At 46.7% G+C, this 22,751-nt stretch overlaps 1 protein-coding gene across 1 annotated transcript in view; it reads left to right on the forward strand.

Moving 5' to 3' along the window:
* Positions 1–22,326, forward strand: part of SUCNR1 (succinate receptor 1) — a 123,006-nt gene extending 100,680 nt beyond the window's left edge. The window contains exon 3 of the mRNA XM_073673068.1: positions 21,146–22,326. Within this exon, the coding sequence (XP_073529169.1) occupies positions 21,146–22,078 (933 nt within the window). The 3' untranslated portion in view covers positions 22,079–22,326. The remainder of the gene's footprint in view (positions 1–21,145) is intronic.
* The last annotated feature ends 425 nt before the right edge of the window (positions 22,327–22,751 follow it).

The following is a 22,751-nucleotide window of genomic DNA, read 5'->3' on the forward strand; positions in this document are numbered from 1 at the left end:
AAGAATTGTGTCTTTATTTCAATTAAAGGACTTTATTCTGGGTGTTTGTGTTTTTTTTAACTTTGACTATGGGGTTAGTAATGGGGGTGTCTTATAGACGCCTCTCCATTACTAACCTGGGCTTGATGTCAGCTGGCATTATAAGCTGACATCAACCCCAACCCTATTACCCCCTGCCACCGCACCAGGGCAGCGTGGAAGAGCGAGGCTAAGTGCCAGAATTGGCGCATCCTATGAATGCGCCATTTCTGGGGCGGCTGACGGCTGGTGTTTCTAGCCTGGGAGGGGGCCAATATTCATGGCTCCCTTCCTGGGCTATTAATATCAGCCCCCAGCTGTCTGCCTAGCCTTTGCTAGCTATTAAATTAGGGGGGACCCCACGTCATTTTTTTTGGGGGGTCCCCCATTTTAATAGCTAGTAAAGGCTATGTATTCAGCTGGGGGCTGATATTAGTAGCCTGGGAAGCTCCGTGGGTATTACCCCCTTCCCAGGCTTCAAACATCTGCCCCAGCCGTCTGCTTAACCTCTGCTAGAGCCTAAAATTAAGGGGAACCCCACGCCAATTTTTTTAATAATAAATCCTTTATTTTAATACTAAATGACAAGTACAGTAACCAACACTATCACTGTACTTCATATATATGTGACTGACATGTTTCTATCTATCTAATCTATGTGTGATGCTCTATTTTTCTGTTATAAATTGTCGGGTACCGCTGCTGAATTGCCGGCCGGCTTTTTTAAAGAGACGGTGCACGAAAACACTATTATTTTTTTAAATAAATCCTTTACACTAAATGACAAGTACAGTAAGCAACACTATCACTGTACTTCATATATATGTGACTGACATGTTTCTATCTATCTAATCTATGTGTGAAGCTCTATTCTTTCTGTTCTAAATTGTCGGGTACAGATGCTGAATTGCCGGCCGGCTTTTTTAAAGAGACGGTGCATGAAAACACTAATATTTTTTTTAATAAATCCTTTACACTAAATGACAAGTGCAGTAACCAACACTGTCACTGTGCTTCTTATATGTGTGACTGACATGTTTCTATCTATCTAATCTATGTGTGATGCTCTATTCCTTCTTGTCTAAATTGTCGGGTACCGGTGTATGCCGCTGCTGAATTTGCCGGCCGGCTTTTTTAAAGAGAGTGTCTTCTGAGCAGTTTGTCAGCTTTTGGACACCTTTGCAGGTGTTTTCTATGTGTTTCTATGTGTTTTTGTTTGCCTGCCATTGGTTTTAACGGTGTTCGACGGTGTTCTAAGGTGTTCAACGAACAGTTCCTCGAACATCCCGGTGTTCGACGAACCGAACCGAACCCGAACACTACGGGGGTGGCTCAACACTAGTTCTGAGTTACGGAAATATTGAGTATGTTAAGTATTTTTATATTTTGTCAGATATTTATGTTTCACTACTTCCATGCTCTTCACCTTCTTTTTTAATTCTCCCACACTTTCTCCTTCATCATCCTCAGCATCAGCATCTTTTTCATCCACTTCTTCTTCACCTTCTTCATCTTCTTCTTCACCTTCTTCATATTATTCTTTTTGTTTACATTCTTCATATTCTTCTTATTCAACTATTATTCTTCTTCATATTCTACTTCTTCATATTCTTCATATTATTCTTCATCATCATATTTTTATTTGTGACAGGCATTCCTGTAGTTGTTATCTATAAAAGTTTGAACATTACACCTTTCGTTCTGCCCGTCACAAAAGATTTACAACAGGATTTGTCCGCGTTCAGTTTGGCCTGCAGCAGCAGGTACTTTCCAGGGGCACAACGAGGAGGAACGGACTCACCCCCATACACTCCTTAGTCATCTTCTGCTTATAATTTAGATATTATCTTTTGCTCTGATTTTTAGTCTTATGCTTAATGTTTTTCCGCTTTTTATTCTGCAGCTTCTTGTACTTCTGCTTCTTGGTTTTCTGTCTCTTGTTCTTCTGTATCTTGGTGGTTGTCTTCTCTTCTTTGTCCTCTTGGTCAACTTCTTCAGGGTCATCTTCTTGGTCTTCTTCGGGGTGGTTTTCAGGGTCGTCGTCTTCGGGGTCCTCGTCTTCAGGGTCGTCGTCTTCGGGGTCCTCGTCTTCTTCGGGTTGGTCTTCAGGGTCCTCGTCTTCGGGGTCCTCGTCTTCTTCGGGGTCGTCTTCAGAGTCCTCGTCTTCTTCGGGGTGGTCTTCAGGGTCCTCGTCTTCAGGGTCGTTGTCTTCGGGGTCCTCGTCTTCTTCGGGTTGGTCTTCAGGGTCCTCGTCTTCAGGGTCCTCGTCAGGGAGATCCACAGTGATTACCAAGAACCATTTCAAAAAGCTTGAACTTGGAAATGTAGCAGAACGTACAAGAAGGCTGAGGAACAACCGAGGACCAGCTGACGGTACTGGAACCCGGATGGGTAGCAGAAGGTACAAGAGCCAATGGAACTACCGAGGACCAGCTGACGGTACTGGAACTCGGTTACTAAGCAGGAGGTACCTGTGCCAGAAAGCACTACCAAGGACCACAGATGTTGGTGGAACTTGGATACCGAGATGGAGGCAACTAATCCAAAGGCACTGCCGAGAACCAGCTGATGGTACTGGAACCAGGATGGGTAGCAGAAGGGACAAGAGCCAATGGCACTGCCGAGAACCAGCTGATGGTACTGGAACCCGGATGGGTAGCAGTAGGTACTCATGTAAAAAAAAGTTTCAAGGCCGCGAGCCGGCCGCAGTTACCAAAACCCACAGTTCTACAGGGGGTGCTTGTCCTATTGGCACTATGGAACCAGCCTTCATTGCCAGATCCCGCAGCCCACATAGGAGTCACCTAAACTGCAGGCACCATAGAGTCGGCTAACCCGACCGCAACACGACAGGACAACGCATTGGAGGCAAAGTGACGTTGACACTACCCGGAAACAGCTGGCGTGCTGGAACCAGGCTGGGCAGGAGGGAGTACCCATGCAAAGACACTGCTGAGAACCAGCTGATGGTACTGGAACCCGGATGGGTAGTAGAAGGTACAAGAGCAAATGGAACTACCGATGACCAGCTGATGGCACTGGAACCCGGATGGGTAGCAGAAGGTACAAGAGCCAATGGAACTACCGATGACCAGCTGACTGTACTGGAACTCGGTTACTAAGCAGGGGGTACCTGTGCCAGAAAGCACTACCAAGGACGAGCAGACGTTGGTGGAACTTGGATACCGAGAAGAAGGCACCTAAGCCAAAGGCACTGCCGAGAACCAGCTGATGGTACTGGAACCCAGATGGGTAGTTGAAGGTACAAGAGCAAATGGAACTACCGAGGACCAGCTGACGGTACTGGAACCCGGATGGGTAGCCGAAGGTACCAGAGCCAATGGAACTACCGATGACCAGCTGACGGTACTGGAACTCGGTTACTAAGCAGGAGGTACCTGTGCCAGAAAGCACTACCAAGGACGAGCAGACGTTGGTGGAACTTGGATACCGAGAAGGAGGCACCTAAGCCAAAGGCACTGCCGAGAACCAGCTGACGGTACTGGAACCCAGATGGGCTGTAGAAGGTACAAGAGCAAATGGAACTACCGAAGACCAGCTGACGGTACTGGAAACTGGATGGGTAGCAGAAGGTACAAGAGCCAATGGAACTACCGAAGACCAGCTGACGGTACTGGAACTCGGTTACTAAGCAGGAGGTACCTGTGCCAGAAAGCACTACCAAGGACCAGCAGACGTTGGTGGAACTTGGATACCGAGAAGGAGGCCCCTTGCCAAAGGCACTGCCGAGAGCCAGCTGACGGTACTGGAACCCAGATGGGTAGTTGAAGGTACAAGAGCAAATGGAACTACCGAGGACCAGCTGACGGTACTGGAACCCGGATGGGTAGCAGAAGGTACCAGAGCCAATGGAACTACCGATGACCAGCTGACGGTACTGGAACTCGGTTACTAAGCAGGAGGTACCTGTGCCAGAAAGCACTACCAAGGACCAGCAGACGTTGGTGGAACTTGGATACCGAGAAGGAGGCACCTAATCCAAAGGCACTGACAAGAACCAGCTGACGGTACTGGAACCCGGATGGGTAGCAGAAGGTACCTGTTATGCACACGCCCGGGCTAAGCGGCGTGTGCGTGTGATTGGTAGTGATTCCACTGGACCGTGCCGGAGAGTGAATGCCTGGAGGGGCGTGACTAAGTATTCACCCGATCCGACCAGGGTCGCACGACGGCATACGACGCCAGTGCACCAAGGAGGAACCAAGCAGAGGGACCAGGTGCTACTCCAGGACAGACCCCGGACACGGCTGTTGACCCACACAGGGGAATACAGGAACAGGCTGGTAGGCTGGCACACAGACTGGTGGGTATAGGCAGGCACGACTGGTATGCAGGCAGGCGGGTATGCAGGCAGGGGGGTAAAGGCAAGCACAGCTAGAGTGCAGACAGGGAGGCACTAGCAGGTAGGAACACAGGCGGGATAGGACCCAGTACACACCGGGACACAGGAACAATACAGGCAAAGGGGTACAGGCAAGCACGGCTAGAGTGCAGACAAGGCTGAGCAGGGAGGACAGGGCTCTGTTCACACGGAACAGACAGGAAGGGAAAGGCAGAGCCAGACACCCACAGGGTACTTGCAGTGAAGTAGCGAGTGGACCACAAACTCACAAACGGGAGTACAGAGACAACTGGCAGGAGTTAGGTACGAGTTCAGACTCTGCAGAAAAAGGAAGGGAACGGACATAGAGGCAAAAACAGGTAAAGGATAGGAGAGAGTTCAGACTGGAACTGAGTGTACGGAGGAGACCGACACTGCAGCGGGATACAGGAGCGGGTCTGGGAATACTGCCCCCAGAGAGGCGGGACGAACAGGCAAGGAGCGTGTTCAGACAGGACAGACAAGATACAGGAGCGGGTCTAGGTAATCGGCCCCTAGAAGGCGGGAGGAACAGGCTAGGAGCGTGTTCAGACAGGACAGACAAGATAAAGGAGCGGGTCTAGGTAATCGGCCCCTAGAAGGCGGGAGGAACAGGCTAGGAGCGTGTTCAGACAGGACAGACAAGATACACAGAAAGGACTCAGTTCAGACACGGGAACTAATACCGCAAAGCAGGAGACATACAGGACTCAGTTCAGACACGGGAGCTGATACCGCAAAGCAGGAGACATACAGGACACAGTTCAGACACGGGAGCTGATACCGCAAAGCAGGAGACATACAGGACTAAGTTCAGACAGGCCTGGAAATACAGCCTCCAGGAAAGGCAGACAAGGAAACAAAGACGGGACCTGGCACCTTCAGAGTGCAAGCACACACTGAAGGAAACACTATGCTCAGGCCCGGATAGAAGGGAGCTGCTGAGCTATATACCAAGTGACAGACAGCAATAGGCTGAGGACGCACAAGGGGTGTGACCCACAGCAGGTACAAAAAGCAGGAAGTGATCGGGCGCCGCCCTTAAGCAGCAGAAACAGACACAAACAGACAGCATGGAGGGAAGCCAGAGAGACATTCTGGACAGGAGATCAAGTGCGCTCTCTTGCACAGTGGGAGATGGACCACCATGCAAGGACGCCGCCAGGTATGTTACAGTACCTCCCCCCTTACGCCCCCTCTTCTTCAGGCCTGCCAGAATCTTCCGCAGGGAATTCGAGGACCAGTCGTTCACTGGGTTGGAGGGGGACAGAGACTTGAGGGTAATCTCTGCTTCGAGGTACATCTTGTCAAGCTCACAGGAAAAAATAGACGGGTTATCAGGTACATAATGAGGAAAAGTCACTGTCTCTTTGTTATCTGGTGGTACCCCGGAGGATTCAGGAAACAACTGGAGGTCCTCTGCCGGGTCAGAAGAGTGCAGAGGCTCAGAGAAAACAACTGCTTCAGAGTACACTAGGTCGGACTCACTGGAGGAAGCAGGCGAGGTATCGGGTACCGAGTATAGGAAAGTCTCTGTCCATTCACCACCAGGTGGTACCCCGAAGGGTTCTGAACACAACTGGAGGTCCTCCGCCTGGTCGGAGGGGTGTAGAGACTCGGGAGTATCCTCTGCTTCGGAGTACACTAGGTTGGACTCACTGGACGAAGCGAGCGAGGTATCAGGTACAGAGTATAGGAGAGTCTCTGTCCTTTCACCACCAGGTGGCACCCCAAAGGGTTCTGAACACAACTGGAGGTCCTCCGCCTGGTCGGAGGGGTGTAGAGACTCGGGAGTAACCTCTGCTTCGGAGTACACTAGGTTGGACTCACTGGACGAAGCGAGCGAGGTATCAGGTACAGAGTATAGGAGAGTCTCTGTCCTTTCGCTACCAGGTAGCACCCCGAAGGGTTCAGGAGACAACTGGAGATCCTCCGCCTGGTCGGAGGGGTGTATAGACTCGGGGGTAACTACCACTTTGGGGTACCCATTGTCAGGCTCACAGGACGAAGCGGACAAAGTATTGAGTACCGGGTGTAGAGAAGTCTCTCTCCATTTGTCATCGAGTGGTATCCCGGAGGATTCTGGAGGCAACAGGGGATCCTCCGCCAGGTAGTAGAGGTGCACAGACTCAGAGGTAACCACAGCTTTGGAGCATCCTTGGACATGCACACCGGTTAAAGAGAGAGAAGCAACTGATGCCGGGTGCAGGAAGTTCTCCTGTGTGGAGTCTGGATGGGCAGAAGTCTCTTCGGGCAGGAGAACTGGTGCACTACCCACGCACATTACCCATTGGGGTTTCTCCGGGATACAGGGAGATGAAGCTTCAGTAGGGACTTCAAGGTTGGGGTCAGGAGGTCGCAGGGAGGACAAACCCTGGCGTGACGGCTTGCCTCTAAGTCTAGCACGTCTGGACTGCCTCTTGAGGTTGAGAGAAGTATTCCGGAAAGCGTAGTCACCCTGTGAGGATTCTGGGTGGGCAGTAGTCTCATTGGGCTGGAGGACTATTGCGCTACCCACACACATTACCCATCGGGGCTGCTCCGGGATATTGGGAGGTGAAGCTTCAGTAGGAGCCTCCGGGTTAGGATCATCGAAGACCATTAGAAAGGCCACCAGGAAGGCCATTAGGTCCCGGAGGATCGGATCCTGTGTTTCATATAGGGGGTTGATCCATTCCAAGGCATCACCCGCCAGGTAAGACATAATAAAGGCCACTTTAGCCCAATCGGAAGGAAAATAGAGAGGGTAGGCCTTAAAGTGTAGCATGCATTGCTCCACAAATGCACGACACTGTCTTGGATCCCCATAGTAACGTGGCGGATCCGCAGGAACGAGAGCTGATAGATCCATCTGGACGGTGCGTAATTTCGCTTGGAACTCAGCTAAGAGAAAAAAAATGTATTTATTTATTTTAATGCATATATTCGCTGGAAAACTTCTCAGAGGGCGAAGGCCGTGGGGCTCAACGGGAACCATGGCCTGAGCATGCTGTTATGCACACGCCCGGGCTAAGCGGCGTGTGCGTGTGATTGGTAGTGATTCCACTGGACCGTGCCGGAGAGTGAATGCCTGGAGGGGCGTGACTAAGTATTCACCCGATCCGACCAGGGTCGCACGACGGCATACGACGCCAGTGCACCAAGGAGGAACCGAGCAGAGGGACCAGGTGCTACTCCAGGACAGACCCCGGACACGGCTGTTGACCCACACAGGGGAATACAGGAACAGGCTGGTAGGCTGGCACACAGACTGGTGGGTATAGGCAGGCACGACTGGTATGCAGGCAGGCGGGTATGCAGGCAGGGGGGTAAAGGCAAGCACAGCTAGAGTGCAGACAGGGAGGCACTAGCAGGTAGGAACACAGGCGGGATAGGACCCAGTACACACCGGGACACAGGAACAATACAGGCAAAGGGGTACAGGCAAGCACGGCTAGAGTGCAGACAAGGCTGAGCAGGGAGGACAGGGCTCTGTTCACACGGAACAGACAGGAAGGGAAAGGCAGAGCCAGACACCCACAGGGTACTTGCAGTGAAGTAGCGAGTGGACCACAAACTCACAAACGGGAGTACAGAGACAACTGGCAGGAGTTAGGTACGAGTTCAGACTCTGCAGAAAAAGGAAGGGAACGGACATAGAGGCAAAAACAGGTAAAGGATAGGAGAGAGTTCAGACTGGAACTGAGTGTACGGAGGAGACCGACACTGCAGCGGGATACAGGAGCGGGTCTGGGAATACTGCCCCCAGAGAGGCGGGACGAACAGGCAAGGAGCGTGTTCAGACAGGACAGACAAGATACAGGAGCGGGTCTAGGTAATCGGCCCCTAGAAGGCGGGAGGAACAGGCTAGGAGCGTGTTCAGACAGGACAGACAAGATAAAGGAGCGGGTCTAGGTAATCGGCCCCTAGAAGGCGGGAGGAACAGGCTAGGAGCGTGTTCAGACAGGACAGACAAGATACACAGAAAGGACTCAGTTCAGACACGGGAACTAATACCGCAAAGCAGGAGACATACAGGACTCAGTTCAGACACGGGAGCTGATACCGCAAAGCAGGAGACATACAGGACACAGTTCAGACACGGGAGCTGATACCGCAAAGCAGGAGACATACAGGACTAAGTTCAGACAGGCCTGGAAATACAGCCTCCAGGAAAGGCAGACAAGGAAACAAAGACGGGACCTGGCACCTTCAGAGTGCAAGCACACACTGAAGGAAACACTATGCTCAGGCCCGGATAGAAGGGAGCTGCTGAGCTATATACCAAGTGACAGACAGCAATAGGCTGAGGACGCACAAGGGGTGTGACCCACAGCAGGTACAAAAAGCAGGAAGTGATCGGGCGCCGCCCTTAAGCAGCAGAAACAGACACAAACAGACAGCATGGAGGGAAGCCAGAGAGACATTCTGGACAGGAGATCAAGTGCGCTCTCTTGCACAGTGGGAGATGGACCACCATGCAAGGACGCCGCCAGGTATGTTACAGTACCCATGTAAAAAAAAGTTTCAAGGCCGAGAGCCGGCCGCAGTTACCAAAACCCACAGTCCTACAGGGGGTGCTTGTCCTATTGGCACTATGGAACCAGCCTTCATTGCCAGATCCCGTAGCCCACATAGGAGTCACCTAAACTGCAGGCACCATAAAGTCGGCTAACCCGACCGCAACACGACAGGACAACGCATTGGAGGCAAAGTGACGTTGACACTACCCGGAAACAGCTGGCGTGCTGGAACCAGGCTGGGCAGGAGGGAGTACCCGTGCCAAAGACACTGCTGGGAAACAGCTGGTGGTGCTGGAACCCAGGGTAAATACTAAAAACAGAGTGGAGCCAGAGGCGTAATTGGAGCAACTTTAAAATCTGTAGTAGTGTGAATGTGGACAGAGCAGGAGAATTTGCCGGACACACAGCTGGGGAACAGCTGACGTTACTGAACCCCAATAACACTGGAGCAAGCGTTGACTGTGCAGACGGCACTTCTGAGCAGCAACTAGCGGTATTGGAGCCCAGGGTAAATACTAAAAACAGAGGAGCCAGAGGTGTAATTGGAGCAAGTTTTAAATCAGTAGTACAGTGGATGTGGACAAAGTAGGAGAATTTGCCGGACACACAGCTGGGGAACAGCTGACATTACTGAACCCCAATAACACTGGAGCTAGCGTTGACTGTGCAGACGGCACTTCTGAGCAGCAACTAGCGGTATTGGAGCCCAGGGTAAATACTAAAAACAGAGGAGCCAGAGGTGTAATTGGAGCAAGTTTTAAATCAGTAGTACAGTGGATGTGGACAGAGCAGGAGAATTTGCCGGACACACAGCTGGGGAACAGCTGACGTTACTGAACCCCAATAACACTGGAGCAAGCATTGACTGTGCAGATGGCACTTCTGAGCAGCAACTAGCGGTATTGGAGCCCAGGGATAATACTGAAAACAGAGGAGCCAGAGGTGTAATTGGAGCAACTTTAAAATCTGTAGTAGTGAGAATGTGGACAGAGCAGGAGAAATTGCCGTCCGCACAGCAGGGGAACAGCTGACGTCACTGAACCCCAATAACATGGCAGCAAGTGTTGACTGTGCAGACGGCACTTCCGAGTGCCAACTGGCGGTGTTGGAGCTCAGGGATAATACTGAAAACAGAGGAGCCAGAGGTGTAATTGGAGCAACTTTAAAATCTGTAGTAGTGAGAATGTGGACAGAGCAGGAGAAATTGCCGTCCGCACAGCAGGGGAACAGCTGAAGTTACTGAACCCCAATAACACGGCAGCAAGTGTTGACTGTGCAGACGGCACTTCCGAGCGCCAACTGGCGGTGTTGGAGCTCAGGGATAATACTGAAAACAGAGGAGCCAGAGGTGTAATTGGAGCAACTTTAAAATCTGTAGTAGTGAGAATGTGGACAGAGCAGGAGAAATTACCGTCCGCACAGCAGGGGAACAGCTGACGTTACTGAACCCCAATAACATGGCAGCAAGTGTTGACTGTGCAGACGGCACTTCCGAGTGCCAACTGGCGGTGTTGGAGCTCAGGGATAATACTGAAAACAGAGGAGCCAGAGGTGTAATTGGAGCAACTTTAAAATCTGTAGTAGTGAGAATGTGGACAGAGCAGGAGAAATTGCCGTCCGCACAGCAGGGGAACAGCTGACGTTACTGAACCCCAATAACAAGGTAGCAAGTGTTGACTGTGCAGACGGCACTTCCGAGCGCCAACTGGCGGTGTTGGAGCTCAGGGATTATACTGAAAACAGAGGAGCCAGAGGTGTAATTGGAGGAACTTTAAAATCTGTAGTAGTGAGAATGTGGATAGAGCAGGAGAAATTGCCGTCCGCATAGCAGGGGAACAGCTGACGTTACTGAACCCCAATAACACGGCAGCAAGTGTTGACTGTGCAGATGGCACTTCTGAGTGCCAACTGGCGGTGTTGGAGCTCAGGGATAATACTGAAAACAGAGGAGCCAGAGGTGTAATTGGAGCAACTTTAAAATCTGTAGTACAGATTACAGTTCAGGTGGTAGAAACATGAACACAACAGGAGACCTGGATACTGTTGTCAACCGATTATTTATTCTGGAAGAGGACTGGCAAATTCATGAGAGATCCAGGCCTTGTTCATTTTGAGAAAAGTAAGCCGGTCAACGTTATCGGAGGATAGTCGCATGCGATGGTCTGTTAGTACACCACCTGCGACACTAAAGACGCGTTCCGATAATACACTAGCAGCAGGGCAAGCTAGCACCTCCAATGCATACTGACTAAGCTCTGGCCATGTATCCAGCTTACAGACCCAAAACTTGAAGGGAGATGAGCCGTCTGGGAGTACACTAAGAGGGCAAGACATGTAGTCTGTCACCATCTGACGGAAACGTTGCCTCCTGCTGACTGGAGCCGTCTGTGATGGTGTAGACATTTGTGGCGGCGGGGACACAAAACTTTGCCACATTTCGGCCATACTGGTCTTGCCTTGTGCTGAGGCGCTGCTTCTGCTCCCTCTTTGTGCAGAGCTTCCTCCAGTGCCTCGATGCACTGAGCTGCTTTGTAAAGCACTAGCAGCACTGCTTTCGGTTGGAATGGAGAACATGATGGAATGCGCCAGTGCGTCTTGGTACTCCCGCATTTTACTCTCCCTGTTCAACGGTGTTATGAGGCTTTGTAAGTTGTCCCGGTAGCGAGGATCTAGGAGGGTGGACACCAAATAATCAGCCATGTTGAGAATGTGGGCAATGCGGCGGTCGTTTCTCAGGCACTGCAGCATGAAATCAACCATGTTCTGCAGACTGCCAACTGGGCAAGAAACGCTGTCCCCTGCTTGAGGCGTGATCTCTGCCTGCTCTGCATCACCCCACCCTCGCTCTAGATACTGACTACTAGAGCATTGTGTACCTCCCTCCTCTGGACAGATGTCTTCCTCATCCATTGACTCCTTCTCATTCTCCTCACAAAGTGTCCCCTGCCTAGGCCTTTGTGAGGAACCACGTTGCGCAGACTGTAGAGAAGCAGATGGCATTTGTGACTCCTCATCCTCCACCTCTTCCAAAACCTCGTCCCTTAGTGCTTGCAGTGTTTTTTCAAGCAGGCAGATAAGGGGGATAGTCATGCTGACTAGTGCATCATCTGCACTCGCCATCCGCGTGGAAAAATCGAAGGCACGCAAAACGTGGCAAATGTCCTTCATAGAGGCCCACTCAGTGGTGGTGAAGTGTGAACGGCGCGCACTGCGACTTGTTTGCGCCTGCTGAAGCTTGTACTCCATTACTGCTGCCTGCTGCTCACACAACCTCTCCAACATATGTAACGTTGAATTCCACCTGGTGGGTAGGTCACATATGATGCGATGTTCCGGAAGACATAATCGGCGCTGCAGAGCTGCAATGCGTAATTTTGCGTTGCTGGAACACCGCAAGTGAGCGCACTCTATGCGTAACTTGTGAAGCAATGCATCATGATCCGGATAGTCCCTCAAAAAACTCTGCACGACCAAGTTGAGCACATGTGCCAGACATGGGATGTGAGTGAGGTTGCCTAGGCCCAGAGCTGCCACCAGATTTCGGCCATTGTCACACACTACCATGCCTGGCTGGAGATTCGCTGGCACAAACCACACGTCGCTCTGCTGCTTGATGGCATTCCAGAGCTCCTGCGCTGTGTGGCTTCGATTCCCCAAACAAATTAATTTTAATATGGCCTGTTGACATTCGGCCACGGCTGTGCTCATATCGGTCATCATAACAGGTGACCGTTTAGGGGTCGATGTGGAGGTAGACCGTGACGGCTCCTGCAGCGCTGATTCAGAGGAACTGGAGTATGAGGAGGAGTCAATGTGTACAGACTGGATTCCTGCAATCCTTGGAGTTGGCAGAACACGTACAGCGCCACTCTCAAGATCTGTACCCGGCTCCACAACATTTACCCAATGGGCAGTGAGGGAAAGGTATCGTCCCTGTCCATGCTTACTGGTCCACGCATCGGTGGTCAGGTGGACCTTGCTACTCATGGCGTTTTGTAGCGCTTGTTTAATTTTTCCCTCCACATGATGTTGCAGGGCAGGGACGGCTTGCCTGCTGAAATAAAAGCGGCTGGGCACGTTGTATTGTGGAACTGCCAATGCCATAAAGTTATGGAAGGTGTCAGTCTCCACCTGCCTGAATGATAGCATTTCAAGGGCCAATAGTTTAGCAATGCCAGCATTCAGAGCCTGTGCTCGGGGGTGGTTTGCCGAGTATGGGCGCCTTTTCTCCCATGCCTGTGCTAACGATGGCTGTAGACTGGCCTGGGAGTGTGAGGATGACTGGGAAAGTGGTGCTGTTGGTGGAATTACACTGTGTCTCTGTACAACAGTGCCAGAGATTCTTCCATGGCGATCCTATGAGGAAGCCGAACCAGCTGTGTGTGAGCTGGAGGAAGAGGCTACAACACGAGCTGAAGAGGTGGTAGGTGGCGCTGTAGATTGGCCTAGGTCTTCAGTGTGTTTTTGTAACTCCACCACGTGCTTGGTCCGCACATGTTTCCACATATTTGTGGTATTGAGGTTGCTGACACTTTTCCCTCTTTTCACCTTCTGATTACACAGCTTGCATTTGACAAAGCAAATGTCATCTGCAACTGTGTCAAAAAAGGACCAGGCACTGCAAGTCTTGGGAGCGCCCGCTTTGGATTTTGGAAGAGCCATACTCCTAATGGGTGCCGAAGTGGAGGCTACAGGCAACCAAGTCTGCCCCCTCCCTCTCCCTCCTTTTTGGGCTGTTCGGGGAATCTCTTCCTCAGAGCTGCTCCCACCACCTTCCTGTCCCTTACGCCATGATGGGTCAAGGACCTCATCATCTACACCACCCTCTTCAAACAACTGCTTCTCCTGGGTAGTCTCGACAGCACAGTACGCCCTAGAAAGTGGCAAGTGAGTCTCATCATTAGATGCATACTGATTTGTGCTGCTGACCATAGGCACTGGCCCTCCCGCCTCTTCAGATTCAGAGAGACAAAACGGTTGCGCATCACTGCATACTACCTCTTCTTCAAATTCTCGAATTCTGCTTGGCTGGCCCCCTCTTTCCAAGCCAAGAGATTCAGAGAACAGAAGTAGAGATGGCTCCTGTCCAGGGCTCTCTGACTGCCTGGGCAATTTGGCAGGTGGTGAAGAGACAGATGGGTGCTCTTCAGTGCTCAGGACCTGAGAGGATCTGGAACTAATTGAAGTCGATGCGTTAGCTGCTATCCATCCGAAAACGGCTTCAATTTGGTCCTCCCGCAGCAGTGGGGTACGGCTAGCTCCTACAAAGCTGCGCATAAAGGACTGTTCCCTGGTAAAACTGGGGGATGCTGAGTCACTGGTGCCCACAGCAGGCACAGAATCCCCACGTCCTCTCCCTGCAGGCACAGAATCCTCACGTCCTCTCCCTGCAGAAACTCCACGCCCACGCCCACGACCACGACCACATGCCTTACTCCCTGCCTTCTTCATCTTGGTAGACTGATAAAGATAGGCAGAAAAGTACTAAGGGCTTAGTGTGCTTATTCCTGAACAGCTACTAACAGGTATAAGAAACACTAATTTTATAAAGTGTGGACTAGACTTTAATATGAGCTAATGTGGCCTACACAACTGTAAAGTGGAGTGTTTGGTGAACTTTATTTAGGTTTTTTTTGTCACAAAAAGACACTGGATGTGCCCAAAGATGTAATACCGATAGTATCACAAACTTTTTGTAGCTATTACAATGTAGGAAGGTAACCTGCAATGCAATAGATGAGGCTACAAAAAATATGCTAATACTAATCTGGCTGGGGCTGCAGGGCACAATGCTGCAGAAAGGCTCCTCTAACTACTCCTATGTAGTGTGTTTGGAACCAATTTAGCTGAATACGGATATAACCACCTCACTAATAGGAGAAATCAGAAAAAATTATGAATTGGCAAAAAAAGACAATGTATGAGGCAGTGACACACACTGAGTGCACTACAACCAGACTTGGCTGAAGCACACACTACAGGTTGAGCTGCACTCACACACACAGACCTTGTAGACAGCGGTGAACAGTGCAGATGCAGAGCACTGTGCACTAGCGCTGCAAGACAAAAACAATGTCTCTATCTACTCCTATATAGTGTGTTTGGAACCAATTTAGCTGAATACGGATGGAACCACCACACTAATAGGAGATATCAGGAAAAATTATGAATTGGCAAAAAAGGACAATGTATGAGGCAGTGACACACACTGAGTGCACTACAACCAGACGTGGCTGAAGCACACACTACAGGGTGAGAGAACTGTGCACTAGCGCTGCAAGGCACAGCGATTTATAAAGTAGCTTGGGTAAAGCAGAATAGACCAAATAGGTAGCTAAAACTGTCCCTCAGAACAACAGCGTCCTATCCCTAACTGAATTCACAGCAGAGTGAGCTCAAAATGGCGGCGGCGGCTTTTATAGTGCATCATGACATCATTTCAGCAGCCAATCACAGCCATGCCATTAGTTAAGATGCCTACATGCCTAACAGGATGTGCCCACACTTCTTAGGATCCTCATTGGCTGAATAAAATGAAACTGGCTCATTGCAGTATGGGACTTCCGATTCCGGTATACGATATTGCAAAAGTATCGGAATTAAGTATCGGAATTTCGATACCGCGAATATCGGCCGATACCCGATATTTCAGTATCGGAATGCTCAACACTAGTCAAGAGGTATTGAACTGTTCAGCAGGGACTTCTGAGTCTTTTTAAAGAAGAGTCAGAGCGGACCTCAATATGTAGAAGGAACACACAGTCAATATATGAGGTCCCCCTAATTTGCGCTCGCGCTCCTACCTGGTAACGGTCGTTTCAGGTAAAATGGCGCCGCCTCTACATTGGTGACGAAAAGGAAAATTAACCCCACAGGTAATCCTTGGTCCAAAAGAGAGAATTGTCTTTTTTAGACAGATTTTTACCTAACCTCTGTTTTAATACCAAGATTTACATTTTTTCCTCCTCTTGAAATAATTTCAATAAAATAAATCTTCCGTCAGCTTTCTCCAGCTCGCGCTAACCTCTAGGAAAAAAAAAAACAGTCTAATAAAATATATCCATATGACCCAAAAATGGGATCAAAATAATCCTGGAGTACTCCCAAACTTAGTTAAAAGGGTTTACCAAAAATTAATCCTCTCCTGGTAGCAATAAAAGTAGGTTTTGAAGTAGTCTCCACAGAGCTCTGGATTTCTGCGACTTTACATGGCAGAGTCCAGGCCACGCCCCCAAAAGTCACATTTTTTTAACCCAGCCTACAGCTGCGTCAAAATTACTATTTTCAAAGCTTTTTATGCCAGAATACTGGCAGACAAGCTTTGATGAATCGGGCAATATGCTTTTTTCTGCTAAAATTTTACTTTAGCCTCAAATGTTCTTTTTTGCAAGAGGTCATAGTAGAAAATGAACCTCAAAATGTATTATATAATATCTGCCAAACACAACAATACCCTATATGTGGTTGTACACTAGTGTTTGAGCACACAGCAGGGCTCGGAAAGGTAGAAGCACCATTTGGCTTATGAATTATAGATTTTGTTTCAATAGATACGTGCCGTTTGACTTTGGAACACAAATTTTCCTGGGATAGTTTGTGGGTCCCATCTGAGCCCCTAAAATGCCAGAACATCAGGAAAACCCCAGAAGGTACCCCATTTTGAAAAGTAGACTCACCAATGAATTAATCTATGGGTGCAGGGACTATTTTAGCTCCACAGGTGTTTATCAAAAAAAGCATGCAGTGGGTGTTGCAGAGTGAAAATTGCAGATATTTCAGCTTAGTAAACAATGCATATTCAGCTTCTGCTTCTGGAGACATGCACCCCATAAATTCTTAAATGGAGTTTTCCCGCCACAGTAATGCTACACATGTGGATGATGAGTGCGGGGCACAAAAGGAAGGGGGCCATTTAAACTTGGGATCACAGATTTCGCTAGATTTTTTGGGGGGAGAACGATGTCGCTATTTCATTGTCTTTGTGCTACCAGTATGTGGAAACGCCCTTTTTCCCACTGACAGATGGTGGACCTGAGTGGGAGTTTGTTTTTTATGAGAGGGATGATTTGAAGTATTTTTGTTTTGCTACTTTAACACACTATGTCAAAATTTTTGCAAAAATTGTTGTTTTGTTGCCATATACTTGTTTTTTTTGCGGGGTTAGTTGAACTTTTTATTGTACCATCTTGGGGTCCATAACATTTTATATTGGCTTTTTGTCTCTACATCCAGAATGAACAAAAAACAGGATTTCGAGAATCATTTTTATTTATTTTGTTACATCTTTCACCGTGCAGTAAAAGTGTAAGAAAGCTTTGTTCTTAGCATCAGTTATATGCATACAGTAATACTAGATTTATAGCTTTTTATGCTTTTCTACTTTTACACACTTTAAACAATATTTCCCAAAATATAATTTGTTTTTTCATTGCCACATTCTGAGAGCTGTAACTTTTTTTTTTTTTTTTCAGTCGACGAAGCTTTCAAGTTGATGTTTTCAGTGATACAATTACTTATTTATATTTACCACTTTTTGTTTCATTTTTGCATGACAGTATGGTAAAAAAAAGCTACATTTTTGGCAGTATTTTAAGTGCTTAAGGTACAGGATAAATAACGTGACAGTTTTAGAGTTCTTGTCATTCTGGACACCACAATAGCAATTAACTGCAAATTTTTTTGTTTATTTAAATTTTTTAACAAAATTCTGTGTTTTTCATGATGAAACAGTTTTTCACAGATTTTTTTGTGCTTTTTGTGTTTTGTCTTTTTACATTTTTACTTTGTTCCACCACAGGACTTGAATATGTTTTACTTTGATTGCTAGCATCATACACTGCAATACTTCTGTACAGAAGTGCATAAGACCGGTCGGTTTTACACTGACACAGCCTGATAGACACTGCTTATGGCAGGGCTTAACTGACCACCATACCCTGAGGCAATTGCTTGGTTTCTGGTTGCCATGGCAATCCTCAAGACCTGTAATTGCAGGATCCCAACAGGTTAATGTTCTAGATGCCGCTGTCATGATTAACAGTGGCCTCTAGGGGCCAAATCGCCAAAATTGATACTAAAACTGATCATGGCAGATGCAACAGGATCTCAATTATAATATATAGCTGACACTACTGCATTTTTGCCCATAGGGGATGCTATTTACTTAATTCTCAGTGCTGTAAAAATGCACTGAGAATTAAAGCCCCTGAATGACTACTGTAAGGCGTAGCAGTGGTTGTTTTAGAGTTAAAAAGGTTTTCAAGAGGATAAAATTAATTTTATGGATTTAGAATGGTTAAAAAATGAAGTACCCTCACCCTAACAGACCCCTTTAGCTTCTCTTCCAGAATGTATCCTGCCCCTGCTGGAATATACATCCGGGTGTCTTCTCGACATACAGGAAATAGCCAGATATGCCCATTCAACCAACTTCAGACTGATGTGGGCTACCACTGTGGCCAGTGATTGGTTGAGCTGAAATTTACAAACATTTTCCAATGTGTCGAGACGGCACCGTATGGTGGAGACCAGCAGGAGCTGAGTAAGCATTGAAAAGGGTAAGCATTGTGTTAACGTTACACGCGTCCATGCAGTAGAAACCCCCAATTCAAAGTCTATAAATTCAATTAAAAATCAGAGAGAATCAGACTAATTGAATTCACTATATGTAAATGCCTTATATAATCTGTTTTAGTTTACAATAGTAGTGAATAAAATTGATAAAAGTAATCACCAGATATATCAAAAACTGTGCTGTCAGACAGGAATATTGTTGTTTTGAAGTCTAGTACATGTACTGTGAGAATCGTTATTTTGCATTCATCAGTAATATAATTGAATATGTGAAGATTTGTAGTACAGTCTACTGAATTTTATTTGGGAACTTACAGTCCTCATGTTGCATTAACCTGAAGCAGAAAAGAAGGGAAAATGGAAGGGGCACATATACAGTAATATATCTCCCTCAGTGTTTCAGAACAACTACATAAGGGAAAGGAGATCATTATGGAGTAGACATCTAACTGGCATTTACATTAAAGTAGTTTTCCAAAACAGTTACTGTATATTGATGACTTATCCCAAGACAGATTTTCAATTTCAGATAGATGGTAGTATGACACCCAGCATCCCCCCTCTACTGATTAGCTGCATGCCACTCTGGGTTACTGTAGCTCAGCTCCTATTTTAATTACTGCTAGTACTTCTCCATTATCATTTCCTATTTCTTCCCTACCATCGCCTTCATTTTTTATTATTTATTTCATTATTTATTTTATTTCATTCTTTATATCTTTATTTCGAATTTATTTTTTATGTTTTCCTTTTATTCTCTTTATCTCCATCCATCATCTTTTGTTGTCTTCTTAACCCTTCTTATATTTACTTATATCCTTTTTTCACATGCCGACAAATACCTTATCTCAGTGATTCTTCACATATATATGTAGAAATAAAGGTCTATATTTATATGAAAAGAAAAGTAATAATATATTCTCTAAAATAATTGTAATTACTGTATCCCTGTGTTGCTCTCGAAAATGACTCGCTATGCATAATTGTGTATATAAAAATATGGGCATATACCGTATATATATGCATATTTATACGTTTATACCTTGTAAATGCTTTATTTTATGTTATATATAGTCATCACTTCTCTTTAAGGCTGCGTTCACACATTGGTATTTTTTACGCGCGCGTATTTTCCTGCAGTTTTTACCTGCGTTTTTTACGCAGGTAAAAACTGCACCTCCATTCACACACTGCATTTTTTCCTGCATTTTTTTACGCAGGTGCAGGAGAAATGAAGTGTGAGGAGCATGGACACCTGTATGTAATGTAATGTATGTGTCTGTATGTGTATGTATGTAATGTAATGTAATGTATGTGTCTGTGTGTCCTGTCTGTGTCTATGTGTCATGAGTGTGAGTGTCCACCTAGCAGTGTATGTACAGACAGCTTCTGGCTGCAGTACATACACTGCTTTAAAAGAAAAAAACCATGGATACTCACCTATCCGAAGGATGGGAGAGGCGTCCGCTCCGGTCCCGCGGCTTCCAGCATCTGCTGTGAAGTGATCAGCTGACTGTCAGGTGACCGGCTTGTAAATCAGCTGGCCGAAAGCCGGTTACAAGCCGGTAAGCTACAGTCAGCCGAACGTTTCTCCGGCAGAAGCTGGAAGCCGCGGGACCGGAGCGGACGCCTCTCCCATCCATCGGATAGGTGAGTATCCATAGTTTCTCCAGCGCCTCCATAAAAAAGCGCTGGAATTACGCAGTGTGTGAACACCGCTGCATAATTCCATCGCTTAGAATGGGCACAATAGGAGAAAGCGCAGGACGCAGCTGCGTAAAGAATTGACATGTCAATTCTTTACGCAGCTGCGCTTTCGCGCTGCGTAAAGTAACACAGTGTCTGAACGGCAAAGTGAATTTCCCATTCACTTTGCTGGCAGACACTAGGCACATTGCGTATTTTGAAAAAGCGCGCGAAAATACGCAATGTGTGAACGCAGCCTTACACTATGCCATATTATCTGTATTTAGATAATCTTGCAAAAGACCATTGAAGGTCAAAACGTTGGACCATTTATCTGTATGGACCTGTCAGATTTAGTTTAATAAAGCAATACTTATTTCAACATATTTCATTGAACAATACTTTGTGTCAAAGTTAGCTTTAACTGGTCATTTTTCCGAGCACAACCGTTAAAGTCATAAAGTGCTTCCATGAAAATAGTTCACTGGGGTTTGAATATGTTTCCTTTTGCACTTAAAAGGCTTGTCCAGAGCTGAAATATTGATGACCTAAATACTCAATATGTGATTGGTGTGGTCCAGTACCCGGCACCTCCCCTCCACCCTGAAAATTGCATTGCCAGAGGTGATGTGTGGGACAGAACACAGCAGCCCCATGGACTAAACGCCATTACTCAGAAACAGCAACTAAGCAATGTATGGGGCTGCTGTTTTCATACATTGCATGCATATGGTTGCACCTGAGGCAGGTTTTACATGACAGATAAGAGTTTCAGTCTTTGAATCCCCACCAATCTCCTATTGATGATCTATCCCTTGGATAGGTCATCAATTGCTAAGGCTTGGACAATCTCCTTAACACTTGCTCAGAATTTAGAAAGGATTTGTTTTCAAAATGTATTTTTGTCGATTTATTGTCATATACAAATCTTTAGTATGACATAAACCAAACTGACATTCTGGATATGCTTGTTCCTTCCTTCTAGGGTCATGAAAATCCCAACTGTTCATCAGTTGATTGCCTACTTGAGAAATATTACCTATCCACCGTGTATTCTCTGGAATTTATATTCGGAATTCTTGGCAATGGTATAGTGATGTTCGGATATATTTTCTGCATGAAAAAGTGGACCAGCGGAAATGTGTACCTATTCAACCTTTGCTTATCAGACTTTGTCTTCCTATGCACCCTTCCTCTGTTGATTCAAAGCTACACCAAGGGGTGCTGGATGTTTGACGAGTTCCTGTGTTACAGCAATAGATACCTGCTGCATGCCAATCTTTACACTAGCATCCTTTTCCTCACCTTCATCAGTATTGATCGATACTTGATCATTAAGCATCCTTTTAAAGATCATATTATGCAGAGGAAGAAGACGGCCATTTTGATTTCTGTTGGTGTTTGGATTCTAGTCATGTTAGAAATATTACCAATTCTGTTTTTTATAGAATTAGGCAACAACAGCCAGTGCCTTAGCTATGGAAGTTCTGGAACGGCATCATCCAGCCTAATTTATAGTGTGTGCCTCACTATCACTGGCTTCCTTATACCACTCTGCACCATGTGTGTATTTTACATGAAAATGGCGTGCTTTTTAAAAGCCAGAAATGGAATCCTTCCAGCATCCTTTTCCCTGGAGAGGCCTCTCACTTTGGTGTCTGTTGCAGTGATTGTGTTCTTTGTTTTATTCACTCCATATCACATCATGAGAAATGTAAGGATTGCATCACGGATGGCAGGATGGCAGCTGAGCAAGCAATCAAAGATCACCATCAATTCCATTTACGTAATTTCAAGACCTATTGCCTTCTTGAACAGCGTAATAAACCCTGTCTTCTATTTCCTGATGGGGGACAATTTCAGGGAAATGTTGCTAGCCAAAATGAGGCACTTTTTAAAAATAATGAAATGTCAATGAATATACAACTTCAAAACTGACCGCACTTAATTAAAGGGGTTGTCTACTACTGTTTCTGTAACAAAAGCCGGCCTGTATTTTTAACGCCTTTAGGGGGATGATACAGTACAAGCAATGTATATGTGGTATATATAGTTTTATATTTTATATTCAATATTTCTGCATTGAACAGAATAGCATTGTATTAAAAATATATTTTGCTGAACTTTTCCTGCCAGATAAAATAAATATAATATAAGAAAGATTTGAAACCATGATCGAAAGTATTATTATTATACGCAAATTTTAAAGCAAACTTGACAAATTATACATGCTGTCTGATCCACGGAAAGCATGTATCAGACCGTGGTTCGAAAATGTTAATGCTAACTCTGAAACGTTGCAAGATATCAGAGATATACATACTTTAATAGCCGCCAGGGACCGAAAAGCCCAGGAGACTGCTTGGATAAATGGGTCACCGGCAGCTTCTCCCCGCCTGCTACCCTGGATCAGAAGATGAGGATCCTGAATGATTTTTAGAATGAGTATATGAAATTAGTTTTCTAAACTTGACAGCCTCCTTAACGTCTCTCCTGGCCTCCTAGCATTTCCTGTTGGTAACGGCCAACATTCAATAACAGATCTTTGGCAGTCAAACATTGGGAAACTCTGAGCTATTAAATTACAATAA

This window comes from Phyllobates terribilis, unplaced genomic scaffold (genome assembly GCF_046119375.1).
Source record: "Phyllobates terribilis strain yellow unplaced genomic scaffold, ASM4611937v1 Scaffold_3__8_contigs__length_932513732, whole genome shotgun sequence".
In the NCBI taxonomy this organism is placed as follows: Eukaryota; Metazoa; Chordata; class Amphibia; order Anura; family Dendrobatidae; genus Phyllobates; species Phyllobates terribilis.